This window comes from Sclerotinia sclerotiorum, genomic scaffold (genome assembly GCF_000146945.2).
Source record: "Sclerotinia sclerotiorum 1980 UF-70 scaffold_6 genomic scaffold, whole genome shotgun sequence".
Lineage (NCBI taxonomy): Eukaryota > Fungi > Ascomycota > Leotiomycetes > Helotiales > Sclerotiniaceae > Sclerotinia > Sclerotinia sclerotiorum.
In genome coordinates this window covers 81,152-101,195 of record NW_001820830.1, presented here as the reverse complement: position 1 = coordinate 101,195, position 20,044 = coordinate 81,152, and the positions used below count along the sequence as shown (strand labels likewise).

Sequence of the window (20,044 nt, the reverse complement as noted above, 5' to 3'; positions counted from 1 at the left end):
AGATAGTCAAACTATTATGGAAAGTTAGTTGAATCCGCTCGGGTAAAACTGCATAATTTTCTGTGTTTCCCCCCTCTGCCCAAAATTGGCGGAAAGCGTCAAAATTAACGTGTTATAAACTACCTCTTTTGGAATCGTATTCAAAATTTCCCATCAATACAACTCCAATTTGCAAATATGACATTATAGCATTGTTGTTCATTGTTGCAATGAAGTTTTCTCAAAAGTGGAGGTGCTAGTAGGACCAGTGGGGAAGAAAGCTTGGTCGCGTAATGTCGCTTCGAGCCCCTGATGAAGGATATCCTTAATAATGTAGCTAAACTCATGAGGTGAACTAGTAACGTTCATGATAGATCTTTATTGTTTACATGATTTTTTATAACAAAAGTAAGGAATTCTTTGATTGTTACTGATTGGAACTCTATTTGGTTGAACCAGCCAACCAGTGAATCCTTAAATGCTTTCCAGATAAGATTTACCATAGTAGTAGTACAAAGAAAATTTCAGATGGTTTATTTGTAATGAGGATTTTGCCCCTTTAGTAAGAGCAGTTACCACAATGGTGGCAATGAAATGGATTTGAAAGATGAAAGTCTACAACTCGGAAGAGGCGGAAAGTTAGACCTTTGGATCCTGGAAACAATAGTGAATATATGACCCTAAAGGCAAACTTTTCCAATCAGCAACCCCAAAATGGTGAAGCCTAAGAGTTTAGATCGGCAACAAAGTAGAGCAGTCCAGATTGATTGGCTCATGCTCAAGCCACGAGGTCTTTAGATATGCAACCTAAACAGGAAAAATATTAAAGTCGGTGAATGCACGCATTAGCTAGGAGTTTCCAACACAGAATATTTGGATGAGAAGTTCAAGAAATATGGCGTGATCTGTATCACCTATCATGGACAGCTGGAGCAAAAATGCGCAGCGCTAGAAAGTGAGATGTGCAAAATTGCGGAATTATTTTTCATTACTCGTCCATTCAGGATCCACCAAAGCCTTAGTTAGGCAAGTTAACATCCATATTTTGACTGGGTGGAGGTTCAGGGCTTCTATCATCAAATACCAACCAATAGTGGTATATTAAAATGGATTTTTGATAACAAACCGAAAGAACTAGCGGCTGCATTCAATTCAAGAGTAAACAATGGCATTGATTGAACAGTCTTGGAAGAGAAATTAAGCCTGCTCAATACAAGGCAGAATCTACGATGTACAAATAGGGAGCCAAGATGTATCTCGTCTTTTGTAGGGATAGCTATTCTAGTACAAAATCCATAATCCGAGACCATGGGCAGCAAAAAGTGGATGCAAATAGCATTTGACGTAACGGCGGAATTAAATAATAAAAATGAAGCCTTAGAGCTGGTATTTCGATCTAATCTTAATTTATATATATGCAACGGAAAATTATGGGCTTTGTAGATAGATTGCTTTAAACACAGGGATATCAGATACGTAACCACAGGGTAAAAGGAAGGTGGTACAATGTTAAATTCAAGTAAGAAATGAGACAGTAGCTTGACATGAGTTGATTAGTCATGTATTGATTCATTGTATTATCCTTCGACAGATGCTTAATCGCAGAGAGTAGAAGTTCAGTTATACAACATACAAAAGACCAGCAACGATTATATCACACGTTGATTAGGAGCTAGATAAACTAAAGCAGAGATAAGTTAGAAGCAGTGTCTAAATGGCTTCTGCAGGCTCATTCGATATTTTTCCAGTACTACGTCATCAATCGAAAGTAAAAGAAAGATCAAGGACTGGCTCATGTATTTGTATTTGATGCGGAGCTTGAGCTCCACAAGGTTTAACAAGATGAAAGTAATAGCAATGGGCTTGGAGATAAATGAGATGTGTATATGGAAAAATGTTACTTTCAACTTACGGGGAGATACTCCGCCGTTTTTTATGTTGAGCTGTGGAACACTTGGCTATTACATCAGATAGTTCCTTCACATGTGGTATTCAACTCAGATGTGCAACATTTATCATTTAGTAAAAATCAGAGCACCTTGATCGATAGCAGAAGAGGAGCCTTACAGATCTAAAAGTCAAGTGAATACACGTGAAGTATAGATATGCAACCTAAGACCTTGAGAATATAATGTGTGTGAAATACACGTCACGTGAGTTGCAGTCATCCAGCAATGAACGAAGATTAAAGATGATGCCCTCCGTAAATAATGTATTTAGACTTTTTAAGATGGAAGACTTGCGATGAATTTAAATTCCATGTGGTAGTAACAAAAAACCTCATGAAAATACCTTGGTGAATAATCCATGGGATGACCATTTCACACCATATGATATGCCATTTCTATGGCATTGTTTCTTTTAGCTCTTTCTTCCAGCCAATTCCAAGTCGGATAATAGATTTTTGGATACTTGAGAGGTATTGCCATCTGACAACTACTTTAAGAGATACTTCTCTTGATATTGAGGTATGACTTTATATTAAAATGATTCTGATCGCTAGGTCTTACAATGTATGAATTAATCATTGAAATCATGAAGAGGGAACGGAGTTCAAGTTTAGGGAGAACGCCGAGATGAGCTTGGACGTTGAGAAGAGCCTTGTGAATTCAATCAAATTAAGAGCAGCCTATCTACCAGAAAATATTCTCTATTTTCGGCAGAATAACCTGATTATGAGGTAGCCAAGTCGGGATAATACATTATTGTGTTTGGTATAATCATATTTGAGTTAGAATCAGCCTTTTAATTGCGTCTTTACGACTACGTAAGTTAGGGAACATCACATCTCATCCTCAACTTGAGGTATGAATATCACGATTAGTTTCGAAACGTAAGGTTTTAAGATATGACAGGCAGCCAAATGAAGTTTTTCAAGTTATTAACAATGCAAAAACGAGACGGATTGATGATACTAATGTGCGCATATGACCACTTCTTTGTTAAGGTTGAGGCTATTCGCAATTTTCTGAAGCAATTTCAAAGATTACTTAGGATACGTTTACAAATAAATTCAATTTTCTCTCGATCTAATCACCGGCTTTAAACTAACTGCAGGATATCATAGCATACTTTCTATTTGTCTTCAAACTTTAATGATGAGAATTAATAGAATCGTCGAAGGATACAAGAGAAGAGCTATCCCCCACAATCAACAACGTAAATAAGGCAAGAGACTAGCACAGAAATAAAGTTAAGCGCTTCATTAAAGCTTTGACGGCCAGAAGGAATAACCGGCATAAAGCGCTATTTTTATATGGAATAAGGTCCTTAGGTGCAGGAGCTTTCATCATTAATTGATAAGTGTTCTCCTAGGCCTTCTGCCACACATCTCATTACTATAAACCCTCTTTCTGCCGAACAGATCAGCCGAGGAACATCCTACAACTTTATGACTGCAACATTTGAGAACAAAATGCAAAGCTACATCCTGCCAGTGGGCCATCATCCTGTAACAGAGGGCACAACTCCTTCGCCGTGATACCATAATTCATCCCACCGCTTTATGACGTGTAACACAACTTCAGTGAGGGCAATAGCCTTCTTATTTATTGATTTTTGGGCCATTTACTCTCTACTTCACTCTAGTGGCTCTCCTTCCACCGCTTTTTCACACGCGACATAAGAAATAGAAGCAGTGTTCGTGATATCTATTCGCTAGAGGATGGTTACCACCCATCATTCCCGTGTTAGCTTATTCCCACAAACTTCACAATTTGCAACATGCTGCCTACTCACTTTTTAAAAGTTCCAGCGCTTCCCTGAAAATACTTCCAAGCAAAGTTTTATCTCACAATGGCGGGAGCTTTGATTCTTTTTGACATCCCTCTTTTACACATCTCCCATCATTATTACCGATTCTTTTGTTGCATCCACATACGCTAATATGAAATGAGCTTTGCCTTTGATGAGTAACTATGCCTCCCAATGTATTAGAAGATGTGCCGTATGCTGATTAACCTCAAATTTGGTGTAGTTATCCTAAAAGTGGATCCCAAGTCCCAATCACAGATGTTTGTCCTCAGAAGCGACATACCCCTTTATTAAACATCTCCGGTCACCTTCCACCTTTATTCATAATTCATGACTTAGAAAAGTCGAAGTATTTGACTTTATTATTTGAACAATGTTTCTATTCTCCTCTTCCAATACAACTCAACACATCATACTTTCGTACTTCAATGTATCCTCCAAAACACTTTGATGCAATCTGCAATTCGCCTCCAATTGCAAGCATACAAATAATTCTCGAATATGAAATTATTACGACGCCTTCGGAACTTTCCACAACCGAGACCAAAAGAAAACCCAATAGCCAAAAGCCCTCAAATCTGTTTGCCCGCCAAGATGTTCCGGCTGTCACCATAACAGGGAATTTACCCACTTAAAGGCGCTTTCCTCATAAAGCCTTGGCATACACCCTAAAAAAGCTTCGGATCAATATTCCCTCTCATGATCGGCAAACCACTCTATGAAAGACCCCAGATTTAAAAAACGTGGCTTCGTAGCTCCTCGAACGCTTTGAAGCAATGCTCGGTGCGCGGCTTGGTCATTCGCGGGATAGAAGGTACAAAACTTCGAAGCTCTATGATGTTCATCCCACGCAATTGGTAAACTACACAAGCGCAATAATATAGTTTGTTAGAATTCGGACTATACGATCTACGCATCAGTTCATGCTTTAGTGCTGATCAAATACATTCGCACGAACCTCTCGTTCTTGATGCACAATTGGGATTTCAGGATGGCGACTCTCTTCAGGAAGAGACGTCCATATATATCTGTACCTGGCATAATTCCTTACGTGTTTGTGGGGCGCAAAGAATTTTTGCAATCCGATATTGTGAACGCAAGCGAAATAACGAATAATAAGAGTTTAATTCAAGATGGGGGAAAGTCGTGCATGGCAGCTATACGTTGCTGTTTATGTATGCTACCCTTTGGCATTTATTGGTGTTGCGCTGCGGACCTATACAAGGTATTTCATGCAGAAGATTATGGGGTGGGATGATTGGCTGATGCTTGTGAGCTTGGTGGGTAAACATCTCGTCTTTCATTTCAAGGTGATAATGGTGGCTAATGAAGAGTTAATAATAATAGGCTGTTTATACAAGTTACATAGGCACTGTATTGACAGGTCTACATTATGGGACTGGAAGACATCAGCAAGACCTGAAAGAGGTCGATTTCATTAATGGAATCCGGGTGAGCTCTTTTCCTCATCGATGAAACTACCTCGTATCTCGGAAACTTACTAATCCTATAAACAGTTTTGGTATCTCGGCGAATTGTTGTACATCGTCTCAATGACCGCAATAAAGACTTCTATTGCCCTGTTCTACCTACGCATCCTCATCTCCCCGTGGCAGCGGCTCTCGGTAAAATGCATCATGTGGATAGTAATCATCTTCAGCCTTACGTATCTCTGCTGCGCAGTCGTGCAATGCTGGCCTGTTAAATTTGTCTGGGAGCGATTTGCTACGAAATCTTCTGTGGAAACGGGGAGTTGTTTGCCGGATGCAGTTATACTGGGTGGGACGTATTTGCATTGTATTATCAGTGCGGGTAGTGACTGGGCCTTGGCGTTGTTACCCATTGTTATGATTTGGGGTGTGCAGATACCCGTGGGACTGAGGGTCATCGTTGGTATGATTGTGCTCTGTGGTACTATGTAAGTACCTTTCGTTCTTCAGTTCCTGATTATGTATCCTTCCTTCTCAATCATTGTTCTATGGTCAGCAAACTAATACCTCATTTCCACGCAGTGCCAGTACATCAACCTTAATCCGAATCAAAACTGTGCCAAACATCATAGAAAAGGAAGATTTTCTCTTCAACACTATCTCACTTGCTGTTTGGTCAACCGTCGAACCCGGAATCGCTATCTTTGCCGCATGTCTCGCTACACTTCGACCAATCCTTCGTAAACTCTTCCCCAATCATATTCGAGACGTAGCAATACCCAAACCACCAGAGTTGAATATCCCCACAAATCTAGCAGCAAGAATAGAAACGTCAGATGATTTGGAATTGGGAAATAATGCCCAAATACAATCCGAGAAAAGGTCTCGAGCCTGGACAGGAGAAAGTTCGCAGACGATCGATATCCATTTGGATGACGGGGGCGATAATAAAGCGAGGAGAGATACGTCAATGACTTTCTATGAAGATAATTCGGGGAATAGCTCAAGATCTGAGGGGTTAGATAATGAAACCGCGATTTCTACGCATACTTCTCTAGGACCATGTCAACGTCTTCCACCATTGGTCTTTACGCCAAGATCTCTCTCGCCGAGATTGGATTCGCCATCAACGCTTTCGCCTTCGCATGTCGGGTTTTGTATGAGGGAGAGCCAGTACATCAGGAATTCGAAAGTGATTGAACCTAATTCACCTTTGTGAAGCTGTTTCGAGCCTATGAAGACTAAATCGAGTGATAAGAGGTTATAGTGGTTTCCTCATGCTCAAATGACGGCATGATTAAAAGTGGAGCTGTTCGGATGAATCAATATTTCTGAATATCTGAAATAGTATGGAGCAACGCACGAGCCTCAACCAATATAGACATATCAGATACTACACGGGAGGTCTGCACAGCAGATAATCTGCCATATTTTGAGAGTCAACTCAATACAGTACAACAACAACCGATGGGGGCTCGAAGATCATATGATGATCCAGACCTCGGCATGATAGCATACTTGGAAGTCCATTCTACCATATATTCCGTTGGAGAAACAAATGGGCTGAACGGGCAAGAAGATCAATCGCTCCCCAACTTCTTATAACATCTTGTCAGGTGGACGGAAGACAGGAATGAAAAGGGACAGGTGTGGAAAGCCTTGCCAGATTTAGGGTAATAGGATAAACATTAGGGTTTGAAATACCCCTTGAGATTTGACAATACCTACTGGTACTTGTTATTATGAGGCAGGAAGACGTAGGTCAAAACGCATGAGAACTTAGGCAGTATATCTATATACATGTAGAGTTTTGCAGTCTATTATAAAGTAATCATAATATACATCAAATGTACCGCAATGATACCCAACTTACAAGTACCAAAGGGCTGGGAAGCCACATAAAAAGCACTCGCTTTCCTAACTTCTTCGTTTTATAAGCTAGATGAAGATATAGCAGTAACTTTTTTACGTGGATTCCTGTTATCTTCAACTAATATTCTCAAGCCAAGGTCTCCTTCTCTCATCAACCCATACCAAGCCACCATGTTGAGAAGAGACAGATATAATTAACATTTCCAAAAATGGGAGATTAGAGAGAGACAACACCAACATGCTTTTATAACCTTGCGAAGATGATAGTACTTCCCGAGGTCTTTTTGGACTTTTCCAACCTTGCGGGAAAGTACTAATAACACCAATCGAAGTAAGATAGATTACTTCCAATATCATTCCTCATGGGTGTTTGATTATAACCATCATTGCAGGTGTGGAGGTGATAAACATTCAGACGACTAAGAAGGCTGGATTCGCAGCATAGCACACTGGTATACATGGTTGCTTTATGTGTGATGACAATTTATATTGATACATGAAATTGGGGATAGCATTTGATTTTTGAAGCAGTGGTGATCTTTGTAGAGAACCTTGAATAACTGGGATGTCACCAGTGCCGGGAAAAACTTCCTTCAAGCTCCGACCCGAAGAATTCCCGAAAGTTGAACGTTGACAATTTCACACATACTAAGTTCAATAAACATAAGATCTTACCTGCATAACTACATATCAACATGTTTTTTGACTTTCTCCTGGGAGATGATATAGCCTCCTTTTGCCAAAAATTATGCCCCTTAAAGGATAAGGAATCAAAGGGATGATTTCAAAGCTAGAACGAGTGTTTCTTAGCACTTGATTCCAGCCACAGATGGTGAGGTGTACCAATAATAATTCCCTCGAGCTGAAGGACGAAACATTGATTATTTGGTGCTTTTCACTTTGTCCGGAAGAATAGAGCCATTTAGTCATTGTTACCGCCAAAGCTAAACATTCAGCAAGATCCCTATGGTGCGGTGATGGCATGATCCTCTCGAGGTATCTTTAAGTGATAGCTACATGATCTATCCTACCCTCAAGTGGCAATCTTAGAATATGCTCCCAGAAATAGACCAATTCAAAGCATCAATCACTTGGTGATGCGATATAAGAAGTATCGTCCATCCATGCACTCATAGCAAGACTATTGTTCCATCACCTTCACCAAATGTCGAATATTTTCGCTGTAATGATGCAAACCTTTGGTGAATCACCATGTCAATATCTGGGAGTCATGTCCCGTTCCGTTCAAATAAAAGTTTTATTTGATTCATCTATCTCTACTATTTAAAAACCCAAAAGCCATTTAGTATCTCAAATTTAGTTTGCTGTTGGGGATTTCGTCATTCACTCGCAGGATTCGACCATAGAATTAAAATTTTCTCAGGAAAAGTCTCTTGTTAAAAAATCTAAGTTTTTTTTCACTTTGAGAAAGATCCTTCCTTCAATAAAATAACCAGCCACGAATCTGCATCAGCGAATTTGGGAGTGCACTTGCCTGTTGACTTGGTCGCTCTCTCTTCAACAAAAACTACCAGTCTCGAGAAACTCAAGCCTATTTCAAACATCATCTTTACAGTTGGAAATTTTGTCGGAAACATGCAGCGAACTCGGAGGGTGAAGTGAATCCTCCTTGTTGATTGTGTGAACGGGGCTTCTTTTGAATCAGCTGCATTATTTAAACAAGGAAGTTGGATAGAGGAAGGGATTTGTGGAGCGCGAATTTGAATCGTCGCCAACAACCTCTTGCTTGAACATCTCGGCGAGGAAATCACCTCAGTCACTATCCCCTAACAATAAAACCAGATTCAACAAGAACTTACCGCTGGCCGGCTTGAAATCTTATATTTCTTATCATTATCAATATTCCTTGAGAACGTAAACGGAAAATATCAAAGCCCGACCTAGAGATCATTGGCGACGCAATAGCAAAATCTTTGTCTTTGTCGGCATCCTACTTTTACACTCCAAATCTTGACCGAAAATTCCTCATCTCATCTGACCTCGTCGAAAAAAATTATTTCCCGATTTCGGTCTTCTGATATTGAGACGCAAATCTAGACTATTTGTACGGTTTGGAAGTGGATCAAGATATTCAATAGCATCTCCAGCAAATTGTCGCAGAGTTTTCTCGTCAACTTAAGGTCAATCTTTACAAATTTGTCTAGACCATCACAAAGGACGTTGTGTAAGACACCTACCTCACGGTACTGGAAGCAGCAAAGGACAAGAAAAACTCTCTGACTTTCTGATATAACCTTTTCCATCCCATCAGTATAGGATTCGTCATTGTCGAAGAAGCAAGTACAACCGTCACTGAATGCCGACAGCAATGGCAAGAGCTCTCGATATCAAAAAGAACCTCACGGAGCTTCCTGCTCTTGTTGAAAATTTCCCTCCCACGGCCCATCTTCCTCAGGAACGAATCCGCTATGTACATCCGAGGCTAATCGATGCCAACGCCTATCACCTCAACACAAACTCCTCCGCCTACTCCCCGACTGCCAAAGAATGCGATCTCGAAGCAAAAGGGCTACAAGTTATGACCGACCACGACGCAAATGCTCGACCTTCACATTTTTCAAACTGGGCCCAGGAATGGGCTTTCGTATTTACAGTCATGCTGGCGTCATCGTCCACAACCGTCATCCAAGGTGTTATCCTTATCATGACTAACACGATTGGGAAAGATATTAATGCGACCGCCTCACAGGTGACTTGGATAGCAGCTGCAGTAGGGTAAATTTCCACCTAAATCTATAATTCTCCAAGTTCACAAAGGTTGTTTAAATGCTTGGTACTAACAATAAAGTAGACTTGGTAGCGGTTCATTTATGTTGTTTTTCGGTAAAGTAGCCGATGAGCTCGGTCGAAAGATACAACTACTTATTGGATTACTATTCATGAGTGCTTTTTCTCTCATCGCCGCCTGGAGTCCAGGACCCATCGAGCTAATCGTCATCTGCGGTTTTCTTGGATTATGCACTGCAGCAATCGCTCCCCCAGCCCTCGGTATCCTCTTCGCCGCTTATTCAGAAGGACGTCGAAGAAATATGGCATGTGGAGCTTTGGGGACTGGCAATCCAGTTGGTTTCATTCTAGGGAGTGTTTCATCAGGTCTCGCCGTCAAATACTATGGATGGAGAGCGAGTTTCATCGTCATGGCCATCTTCTTCTTCCTCATGGTTATACTTGCTTTTTGGACGGTGCCAGTAATTGCAAGATTAGGGAATAGAGCAGAAGCAGTTCGTAGATTCGATTATGCTGGTTCCCTATTCATTGTTTTAGCTGTGGCTTTAATATCCGCAGGATTGACGTAAGTATTCGATCATAAATGATGTCCCTCGCGACTACCACTAATGAATCTACAGAGAAGGGCCTCAAAGCGGCTGGTTATCAGTACATGTTGTTCTCTTACTTGTATTTGGCGTATTTTTCATCCTCGGCTTCATCACCTGGGAATATTTCTACGAAAATCCTCTTCTCGATCTCTCCGTCTGGCGCAATGGCAACTTTACTCTATGTGTTATCTGTATGGGATTCGGATACATGTCTTTCATCACAAATGAATTCTGGATTGCATTATACATGCAAGATGTACAAAAGTATACGCCCCTACAAATTGCTGCTCGTATGTTACCTCAAGCGGTAGCAGGAGTATTTTGGAGTTTCTTGGGTCAATGGCTTGTCCAAAAGGTACATGGTACCATAGTGATGGGTATCGGCTCTGCAATGTATCTCGCGGGGGCAATTTTGTTACTGTTTATTAAAGAAGATACATCATATTGGATGTTTCTTTTTCCAGCGCTTGTAATCACAGTTATTGGTGCGGATTTCCAATTCATCGTCGCAAATGTAAGTCTTACCCTCTCTAGTCCACCGACCCACTATCTTTGCCCATACTCCCCCCATCCAATCACCTCACGTCCGTCAATGCAACCTAACAAATGTAGCTCTATGCAAATAAGCAGATGCCAACTCAAGCCTCCCTCGGTGTCGGAATCATCCAAACCGCATACAGACTCTCTATATCCATCGGTCTAGCCATCACATCTGCCGTATTCAGCACTGCCACATCCACCAAAGACAGTATCAAAGACCCAACTATCCCATATCGACGTGTCTACATCTGCTCCATCATATTCGCCGCCATCGGTCTTACCAGCATCCCATTTATGCGCATCAAAACACGCACAAAAGACAATACATCCCCAGGTACTTACCCCACAACAACCACAACACCCGAACTCAACAATAGTATGATCGTAAACCGAGCTCCACCTCCACCTCCATCTCAATCACACTACGACACTTTATTCCCCCAGCTCAACCTCCACCGTACCAACCCTCTCAACCTCACCGAACACATCTACCCCTCACACAGCAGCGAACGAGTAAATAATACTCCTCCACGCTACGATCCCAATAATCTCCCAAGAGCAATGACAATGAACGACATCGCGCAAGGACTCCTCCGACTCCCCAGATGGAGCTGGGAAAATAGACCGAGAGCAGCTTTTTGGAAAAATCGTAGGGGTAGTCAGTGTCATTGGGAAAGTAGCAGTGGGGATATGTTTGAGGTGTGTAGGAAGTGTAAGGAGGAGAGGAAGATTAGGGATGAGGATGAGGATGCTTGGGGGGAGGAGAAGATGGAGGGTGGGGGTGTGGTGGAGGGGGGAACGGGGATTGGAAATGGAATTGGGAGGGCTAGGGGGATGAGGGTTATGGATGTGGAGGTTAGGGATGAGAGGAGATTTACTGTTTAGGGGGTCGCTTTGCAGTGCATGCGAGAACTAGTGGGTTGGCTCTTGATGGCGATGATGATGATGACGATGGTACAGGTGCATGAATTTGGGGATACTCATTTTATTTTATTTTATTTTATCATGGAGTTTTGCTATTTCGATCGATCGGGACGGTTTATTTACTTGTTTACTTGTTTACTTGCATCATCATCAAATCTTATCATCAACTACACTTTGTTTGCCACGGCATTTCAAAGGAAAGCTCTTGGAATGAACCGATTCAGGAGGAACGATCAAACTGCAACTACATACAACAGCGCAGATATTATACATATATATTATGGCCTTGGGATACAAGAATATGATCATGTCATTTCATGTCATATCATGTCAGTCAATCGGTGGGTGAGTGGGTGATTATACTATTGAGAAAGAATAATACGATGATACAAATTACAACGATACAATACGATGAAAGGAAGGAAGGAAGAATGAATCATGCTAAACATCACTCACATTATACACTATACATTACATTATACATATAAAGCACAAAGCAACAGTAGACAGACAGATAAACAGATAGATAGATAGATAGAGCTTTCTCTCGATGTGTATCGCCAGTTCGAAGAGTAGGTTAGTTAGAAATAAATAAATAAATAGATGAGAATATAATAGGACGCTTTTTATAATTACGTCTTACTTAAAAGTTTTTTTTTTAAAAAAAAAAAAAATCTTCTCTTCATTATTAGAATAAATTATAATAATCAATACTATTAAAAGTCCATCTAATTATATCTAATTATACAATTCAAACAAGAAATCTGAAATATAGATTTAAAATTTCAAATTTAAAGAATTCTCATTGAGCGTTTGTCTATAGGAATGAATATAGATATAAATATAAATACAAGTCATTAGGATGTTGAGATAATATTTGATCTTTGTTAAAACTCACTAAAGGATTTTGACAGGATCGCTAGAGAGATGGATGGATATGGATGATAATAAGGAAAGAAATGAGAGGAGGTTTGCAAGTGGTGTATGGGAAAAGAGGATTGTTGTATTGAAAATTAGTAATACTGTGTATGAGTTGAGTTGAGGATAGGGGTGGGGTAGAAAAAGGGAATGAGAGAAGATCCCATTTAAGCTGCTACAATCAAATTCAATCACAACATAAATCACAACTTCACCAAATATACCAAATTCACACAATAAAATTCCCTTCGAATATCTTAATTCATTCCTTAATCTTGTTCTTGGTCTCAAGCACTTTACTTTATCCGACCGCTCACATGCATGCTTCTCCAGTGTCCTATGACAGTGCCCACCAGATATCTTTATCCATCGATACCAATCTCCATAACTCAAGTCCGTAGCCGCATGAATCATATGCTCCAGCATCTCCTTCAATCCATAAATCTCCTTTCTTTCCTTTTACATCATGGAAATTGTGTGGAGAATCTAGCATCAATCATCCTCGAAACTTCATCCTTCGCAAATAAATTAGAAAACCCGCAAATAACATGAGTGATATGACTTTTTTTTTTTGAATCCATCCGTGCCGATAGAAAAGTGTGATAGCAAAGGCCAAACTCTAAAACTCAGATATGAAGCAACGCAACATAAGACTCCAAAAGAGGAGTAGGTATTTTTTTTTTTCAAAAGGAAATAGAAGAACGAAAAGGCGACATATTTTTGAGTGTCGCGTAAGTCGGTACAATTATACAAAGAAGTTGTCGCTTTCGTAATCATCGAATCAGATTACTTGGCTTCGAAAAATCCCTCCGGGGTATTATCATTTCGTCGTAGCTTCTGACCGTAGATGCGTAAAATGGTCACCCTCAATGTAATTCATGTGCCGTGCGTCAAGCACTTAATTTATTCTTGGCCGAAAGCCTTCTTTCTCAAAGGGCAATCAAGCTTCTCGTGACCCTCTTGCTTACATTCGTAGCATCGACGAGCCTCAGAGGTCTCTTGGCTGCAGTCACGGGATAAGTGACCAACCTAAAAGTTTTGTGAGTATACTAGTTGAATGAATGTTGTATGTAGAGTCAACTTACTTCACCACAGTTGTAGCACTTTTGACCTTGGGTGCAGTCACGGGAAAGATGTCCGTAACCGCCACATGAGAAGCAGGTTTGGCTTCCTTGACGGGCACCGCCACCGAATCCACCACCGTAACCACCTTGGTTACCTCCGTAACCCTGGTTTCCACCATAGCCACCAGCCTCTGGGCAGTTACGGGCGATGTGGCCAATCTTGGAGCACTGTAAAAGTAGAAAGTTAGGAACAGATCATATACTCAGAGTGGGAACCTTACCTTGTAGCATTGTTGTCCACCACCACCTCCGTATCCGCCACCGTATCCACCACCACGGCCAGCACCCTCAGTTGGTGGGTTAGAGCAGTCCTTGGAGATGTGTCCGGAAGTACCGCACTTGAAAGAGTATTAATAAGTTTTCTTCGATGAAGTTTGCGAAAGTAGACTTACTCTGTAGCAGACCTTCTCCTTTGGTCCCTCTGGGCAGTCACGGCTCAAATGGCCTGGGTCTGAATGTATGTTAATATGCTGTCATATTGTTGGCATAAGAGTAATATCTTACTGTCGCAGTTGTAGCACTTGGCTGGTCCACGGCTTGGGCATTCACGGGCTTGGTGACCTTCGTTTCCGCCTAGAGATTATATCAGCTTGAATTCTAGAATTGAATCTATTCATCTTGGTGTGTTGTGCCGAAGATGATATGCAATGGTAGCTCGAGGCAGACATTCTTTCATGCATTGTTTGTTGATGCAGAAATTTAGTTGCAGAGTTTTCGGTTGAAAGGATTGTGCGTTTGATTCAAGTCCAAAACATTATGCACAAGTTTCCAAGTAGATGATGATATTGGAACAGGATCCGGCGAAGGTATTGAGCCTTGTAGTTATTATCATACTCCTGCTCTGATTCGGGAGCTAAAAAGTCGAATTTGTATGAAGACGGAAGTGTTTGTTTTGTGAAATGAAGATAAAAGGATCTGATGCAACTCACAGGTGAAGCATCCACGTCCACCACCACCACCTTGTTGAGCTCCGAAAGAATCCATTATGACTGGAAAGTTTTGTGATTTCTGTGAGTGATTGAGTACCCGGTTAGTCTTTTTCCATCTATCAAGGTAATATTGAGGGTGGATGACTGAATTGATAGATATATTTGAAGGGATTTCAAGGTCGAAGTGGGATGAAGTGGGGTTGAACGAGCAGGTAATTGACAATGTAATAAACAATGCCACAAACAATAGCTTACAGATTTGATTGATAGAATGGATGAAGTTGTCTTGAGAGAGTGATGATTGAGAGATTGAAATAGCAAAGTCTCTGGAGTATTTTGAGGTTGAAGAGATTTTATCGAGTCAAAGAATTTCTCAAGAAAAAGATGAAATCTTGGTGTAAGGTTGGAAAGCAGCAAATACCAAAATCTACCAAAGCTTCTTCCATTAATGTCCCTAGTAACCTTATATTTTTTTTCTCGGCTGTAACCTTTTCAAATGTGCGCGACGTAGTGGCGCTTGAGGTTTTGTGGGGCAGGTATTTTGGAAAAGTTTGGGGTCAGCGAATCAGAGTGAGTCTTGAGATGAAATTGATCGAGGGGCTGAGAGGGGTTAGTTATTATTAATATGCATGAGGATATTTTGGAAACAATCGAATAGGGCTTTCCATTGATTTTATCTTACAATTTTAGGAAGAGCGGTCAAAGTACTAGGTAGCTACTTCTTCCATTGAGTACCGATCGACCGCAGTACCGTATACTCTGGAACTTTGATACCGATTGCAATACCGAAATACCACAGCAGAGTATCATGTACATCACAGTTATCGGTGCTTCCATCTCCATCATGTAAGGGTCCGTTTGGTCCGGGGCGCAAAGTAACCTTAAAAATTTCCCGTGAGGAAAAGTACGGTACAGACAGTATCTATCCATCTATGTATGTGTGTACTTTAAAGGTGGCGATAGAATCAATTCATGAATTGAAGACACATCCTATTGAAAGATACCTGCCGAATATACCGATCAACAACAGCTTGAATCCATCAGCACAGCTTACACCAACTTTCAACATCGAAAGATGCATTTCATGACATTCATCAATTGGATCAAAGATGATGCATTGTAACATACCTCGTCGCACTGCTGGGTGTCTAAATATATAAACCTCACTGACATGTCTCGAATACAGCAACATCAATTGTCCATATTACCTTAGGCACATACTCATGTTCCATTCACATCGCATTCTCCATGATTCCCTAGGTACACATATATTAAAGACCCTTGATGATCATGACGGGCAGGTACATCTGGGGTTACGGATCACAACATATCTAATCTCTAACACAACCGGCTTCTTTTGATAGGTTCCCCGACGCTTTGGTATCCCATATCTCACATCCCATTCTTGACAGCGACAACTGTTCGTCACACTCCCCATGATAAGAAGTGGTTGACATCTTGCTCCGTACATCTTGGTCGTACATGCCCATACTTTGCACAATTTGCGCCCGAGAGATACGAGTGTAAGACTGCAAGTAGGGGGTTACTTGGCGGGATATATATTCATTACCGGTATTTGCCCTATTCCTCGGGTCTTGAAGTAAAACGGTGCTTACATGGTCTGGTGGGGATGATTATGGAGTAGTAAGTACACACTTCTTTCTCTAACAGAAGCAGCGAGAATTGGTTCGAGGATATCACATGAATTGTGAAAGTTGTCTAACAAAACGGGATCGGTAGAAGAGTAGGTACTTTTGAGTGAATAAGATAAGTCTACTCCTCTATTTTCAAAGTAAGCGTGCTCAATGGTATGGTTCAAGGGTTAAGGCTTACCCATTAACATAACGAAAGAGGGGTTGTTGCCGAAGGAATAGAACACACTGTGGAAGGTTTCTCAGGATGAGATCGAGATGCGGTTTGATGATATCGATATCGATACATGGAAAGGATAACTACCTGGTACTTCCTTTCTTTTTGGTAAATATTCGTAATCGTATCAATATACCAGAATAGTACATCGAGAACGTACAGAAGGAGTATGGTGATATGGATGGAAAGGTTTGGTAATCATGGACAGCTCCTTGTGGTGTGGAGCTTTGAAAGACAGTCTCGTCTAGCAGTTCATCTGTTCAGAGGTACATACGGTACAGCCAACCAGCACCTTTGAAGTTCAACGTTCAACGTTCAACATTATAAAAACTTCCAGTTTGAGCTTCGGAACCAATTAAATTCAGAGAAAAATACTAATATCACGATGGATTTCACTCTATTCACTCTTCTACCCAGTTACCTCAACTGATTTGCTAATTTGTTGGTTGACTCCGTACAGGATGACCTCCTCATCTTGTTTCCTCGAATTTATTAAACATATTCAAGGGGTCGCGAGCTTTGCCCCGGCGACGCGACTGTCAACATTAATTAAATATTCCTGACAGTTTCCCTGAGACCTTGTGCCACATCATCTGAATTATTTCCCAAATTCAGTACAATCTCTAAACTTGATAAGCTTCAAACTTACAACATTCATTTCATTCCCCGTACCTATTGTCTTACTTCAACTAATACTCCTAAATTTTCCGTATCATTATTACAAGAAGCATACATTATCAAGCCTTCATTCACATACATAGATTGGCGGCTACTAAATTTCCTAAGAAACCTAAAAAAAGAAAATAATTCCGCAGTTCCTATTAACGACGTCAGACGACAACAACAATGATAACCACGATACACTGATCAACTCAACGACATCCTTTTCTCTTTCGATGACTCAAATTGAGCCTCATTATTTTATTGGACATTTGTCTATTCGACCGCAGTACTCGATCCCCTAACCAAGCAATACCTGTCGGAAATCACGGCTGTGAAAGGAGGACTTCACCAAAGGACAACCTGGACCCGTTGAACATTTGCAACCATGGCGCCTGGTGGTGGAGGAAACATTAAAGTCGTTGTGCGGTGTAGGCCGTTTAACAGCAGAGGTATGCGGTGGATATGTTGTCAAACCCTATTCTCGTGTCAGTACTGATACCTACCTCGGGATAGAGATCGAGCGCGGAGCAAAATGTATAGTGCAAATGAAAGATGCGCAAACGGTCATCACTCCACCAGAAGGACATGAGGCGAAGACAAGAGATGCAAAGGGTGGGAAGGCGGATACGGGGCAGAAGGTTTTCGCATTTGATCGTTCATACTGGTCTTTCGACAAGAATGATCCGAGTTACGCAGGGCAAGACAATCTCCATACGGACTTGGGAAAACCACTTTTGGATAATGCCTTTCAGGGTTACAACAACTGCATCTTCGCATACGGTCAAACGGGTTCGGGAAAATCATACTCGATGATGGGATACGGGAAAGACGCAGGTGTTATTCCGAAGATTTGTCAGGATATGTTCGAAAGGATAGGGGAATTGCAAAAGGACAAGAATTTGAAATGCACCGTCGAGGTATCATATCTGGAAATTTACAACGAGCGAGTACGAGATCTTCTAAACCCATCGACAAAAGGCAATCTAAAAGTTCGAGAACATCCCTCTACTGGACCATATGTGGAAGACTTGGCGAAACTGGTTGTGAGCAGCTTTCAGGAGATTGAGAACTTGATGGACGAGGGAAACAAAGCCCGTACAGTCGCAGCTACTAACATGAATGAAACTTCTAGTAGAAGTCATGCTGTCTTCACTCTAACTCTAACACAGAAACGTTTGGATGTGGAGACAAAGATGGCAATGGAAAAGGTTGCGAAAATTAGTTTGGTCGATTTGGCAGGTTCCGAACGAGCAAATTCTACTGGTGCAACTGGAGCGCGACTGAAAGAAGGTGCTGAGATTAATAGATCTCTATCGACACTTGGTAGGGTAATTGCTGCGCTGGCCGACTTATCTGAAGGAAAGAAGAAGAAAGTGGGAAAGGGAAACCAAGTTCCATACCGAGACAGTGTTTTGACTTGGCTTTTGAAGGATTCTCTGGGAGGAAATAGTATGACAGCTATGATTGCAGCCATTAGTCCTGCAGATATAAATTTCGATGAAACTCTGAGTACCTTGAGATATGCCGATAGTGCAAAGAGAATCAAGAATCACGCTGTTGTGAACGAGGATGCGAATGCTCGTATGATCCGTGAGTTGAAAGAAGAATTGGCTCAGCTGCGGGGTAAATTGACAGGTGGTGGCGGCGGCGGTGGAGACGTAGGTCCAGCGGATGAAATCTACGCAGAGGGTACGCCTCTAGAGAAGCAAATGGTCACAATCGTTTCATCGGATGGTGCTGTGAAAAAAGTATCAAAAGCGGAAATTACCGAACAACTCAATCAAAGCGAAAAACTCTACTCGGATCTCAACCAGACTTGGGAGGAAAAATTACAAAAAACTGAAGAAATTCACAAAGAGCGAGAAGCTGCTCTGGAAGAATTGGGTATCAGCATCGAAAAGGGTTTTGTTGGATTACATACACCAAAGAAGATGCCCCATCTTGTGAATTTGTCGGATGATCCACTTCTAGCAGAATGTCTCGTCTACAACCTCAAACCTGGAATGACTACTGTTGGCAACGTCGATTCCACTGCAGCCCATGCTGCGGAAATCCGACTGAATGGTACTCGTGTATTACACGAGCATTGCATTTTCGAGAATGGCGCTGATAATGTGGTAACTCTTGTGCCAAATGAAGGGGCAGCAGTAATGGTAAATGGGCAAAGAGTGGAAAAGCCAACTCGATTGAGAAGTGGTTACAGGGTTATTATTGGTGATTTTCATATCTTCAGGTTCAACAACCCAACAGAAGCTCGAGCGGAGCGTGCAGAACAGAGCCTCCTACGACATTCAGTTACTGCCAATCAACTGGAAAATATAAAAGATTGGGACAAATTCTCGCCTTCTTCTACCCCTCGACCGGCTCATGATCGGACATTCAGCAAAGCTATTTCCGACCTCGATCTTGATGGCAGTAGCCGAGCGGATTCTCCAGCGCCTGGGCGTGCTCTTTCCGATTGGTCACTGGCGAGACGCGAGGCGGCAGGGGCCATTTTAGGAACTGATCAAAAAATCGCAGGTTTATCCGACGAAGAGCTCAATGTTTTATTTGAGGATGTTCAAAGAGCAAGAGCTGAACGTGCAACTGCAAATATGGAGGATGACCTGGACTCGGTGACTTCGTATCCAATGCGAGAAAAGTACCTTTCCAATGGTACCTTACCAGTAATTTCTCTTTGGACACTGCATTGACCATGCCGTCGA

The 20,044-nt window shown here is 41.5% G+C and overlaps 6 protein-coding genes across 6 annotated transcripts; 4 read left to right on the top strand and 2 right to left on the bottom strand.

Annotated features, from left to right (window-relative positions):
* Positions 1–693: 693 nt before the first annotated feature.
* Positions 694–1,005, top strand: SS1G_04865 (predicted protein; the record flags this gene model as incomplete). Its single annotated transcript, XM_001593388.1, has 2 exons — positions 694–769; positions 833–1,005. The coding sequence occupies 2 exons, from the start codon at positions 694–696 to the stop codon at positions 1,003–1,005; spliced, it is 249 nt and encodes an 82-aa protein (XP_001593438.1).
* A 3,860-nt stretch (positions 1,006–4,865) lies between these two features.
* On the top strand, positions 4,866–6,451 carry SS1G_04864 (hypothetical protein; the record flags this gene model as incomplete). The annotated part of the gene is made up of 5 exons (XM_001593387.1): positions 4,866–5,003; positions 5,080–5,184; positions 5,250–5,650; positions 5,745–6,335; positions 6,430–6,451. The coding sequence occupies 5 exons, from the start codon at positions 4,866–4,868 to the stop codon at positions 6,449–6,451; spliced, it is 1,257 nt and encodes a 418-aa protein (XP_001593437.1).
* Positions 6,452–7,093: 642 nt separating this feature from the next.
* SS1G_04863 (predicted protein) lies at positions 7,094–7,207 on the bottom strand (the record flags this gene model as incomplete). Its single annotated transcript, XM_001593386.1, has 1 exon — positions 7,094–7,207. One exon carries the CDS (start codon positions 7,205–7,207, stop codon positions 7,094–7,096), a length of 114 nt encoding a protein of 37 aa, XP_001593436.1.
* A 2,156-nt stretch (positions 7,208–9,363) lies between these two features.
* Positions 9,364–11,797, top strand: SS1G_04862 (hypothetical protein; the record flags this gene model as incomplete). Its single annotated transcript, XM_001593385.1, has 4 exons — positions 9,364–9,770; positions 9,856–10,347; positions 10,403–10,886; positions 10,985–11,797. 4 exons carry the CDS (start codon positions 9,364–9,366, stop codon positions 11,795–11,797), a joined length of 2,196 nt encoding a protein of 731 aa, XP_001593435.1.
* Positions 11,798–13,657: 1,860 nt separating this feature from the next.
* Positions 13,658–14,862, bottom strand: SS1G_04861 (hypothetical protein; the record flags this gene model as incomplete). The annotated part of the gene is made up of 6 exons (XM_001593384.1): positions 13,658–13,783; positions 13,840–14,046; positions 14,100–14,216; positions 14,271–14,329; positions 14,383–14,451; positions 14,808–14,862. The coding sequence occupies 6 exons, from the start codon at positions 14,860–14,862 to the stop codon at positions 13,658–13,660; spliced, it is 633 nt and encodes a 210-aa protein (XP_001593434.1).
* Positions 14,863–17,724: 2,862 nt separating this feature from the next.
* SS1G_04860 (hypothetical protein) lies at positions 17,725–20,032 on the top strand (the record flags this gene model as incomplete). Its single annotated transcript, XM_001593383.1, has 2 exons — positions 17,725–17,788; positions 17,853–20,032. The coding sequence occupies 2 exons, from the start codon at positions 17,725–17,727 to the stop codon at positions 20,030–20,032; spliced, it is 2,244 nt and encodes a 747-aa protein (XP_001593433.1).
* Between the last annotated feature and the right edge of the window lie 12 nt (positions 20,033–20,044).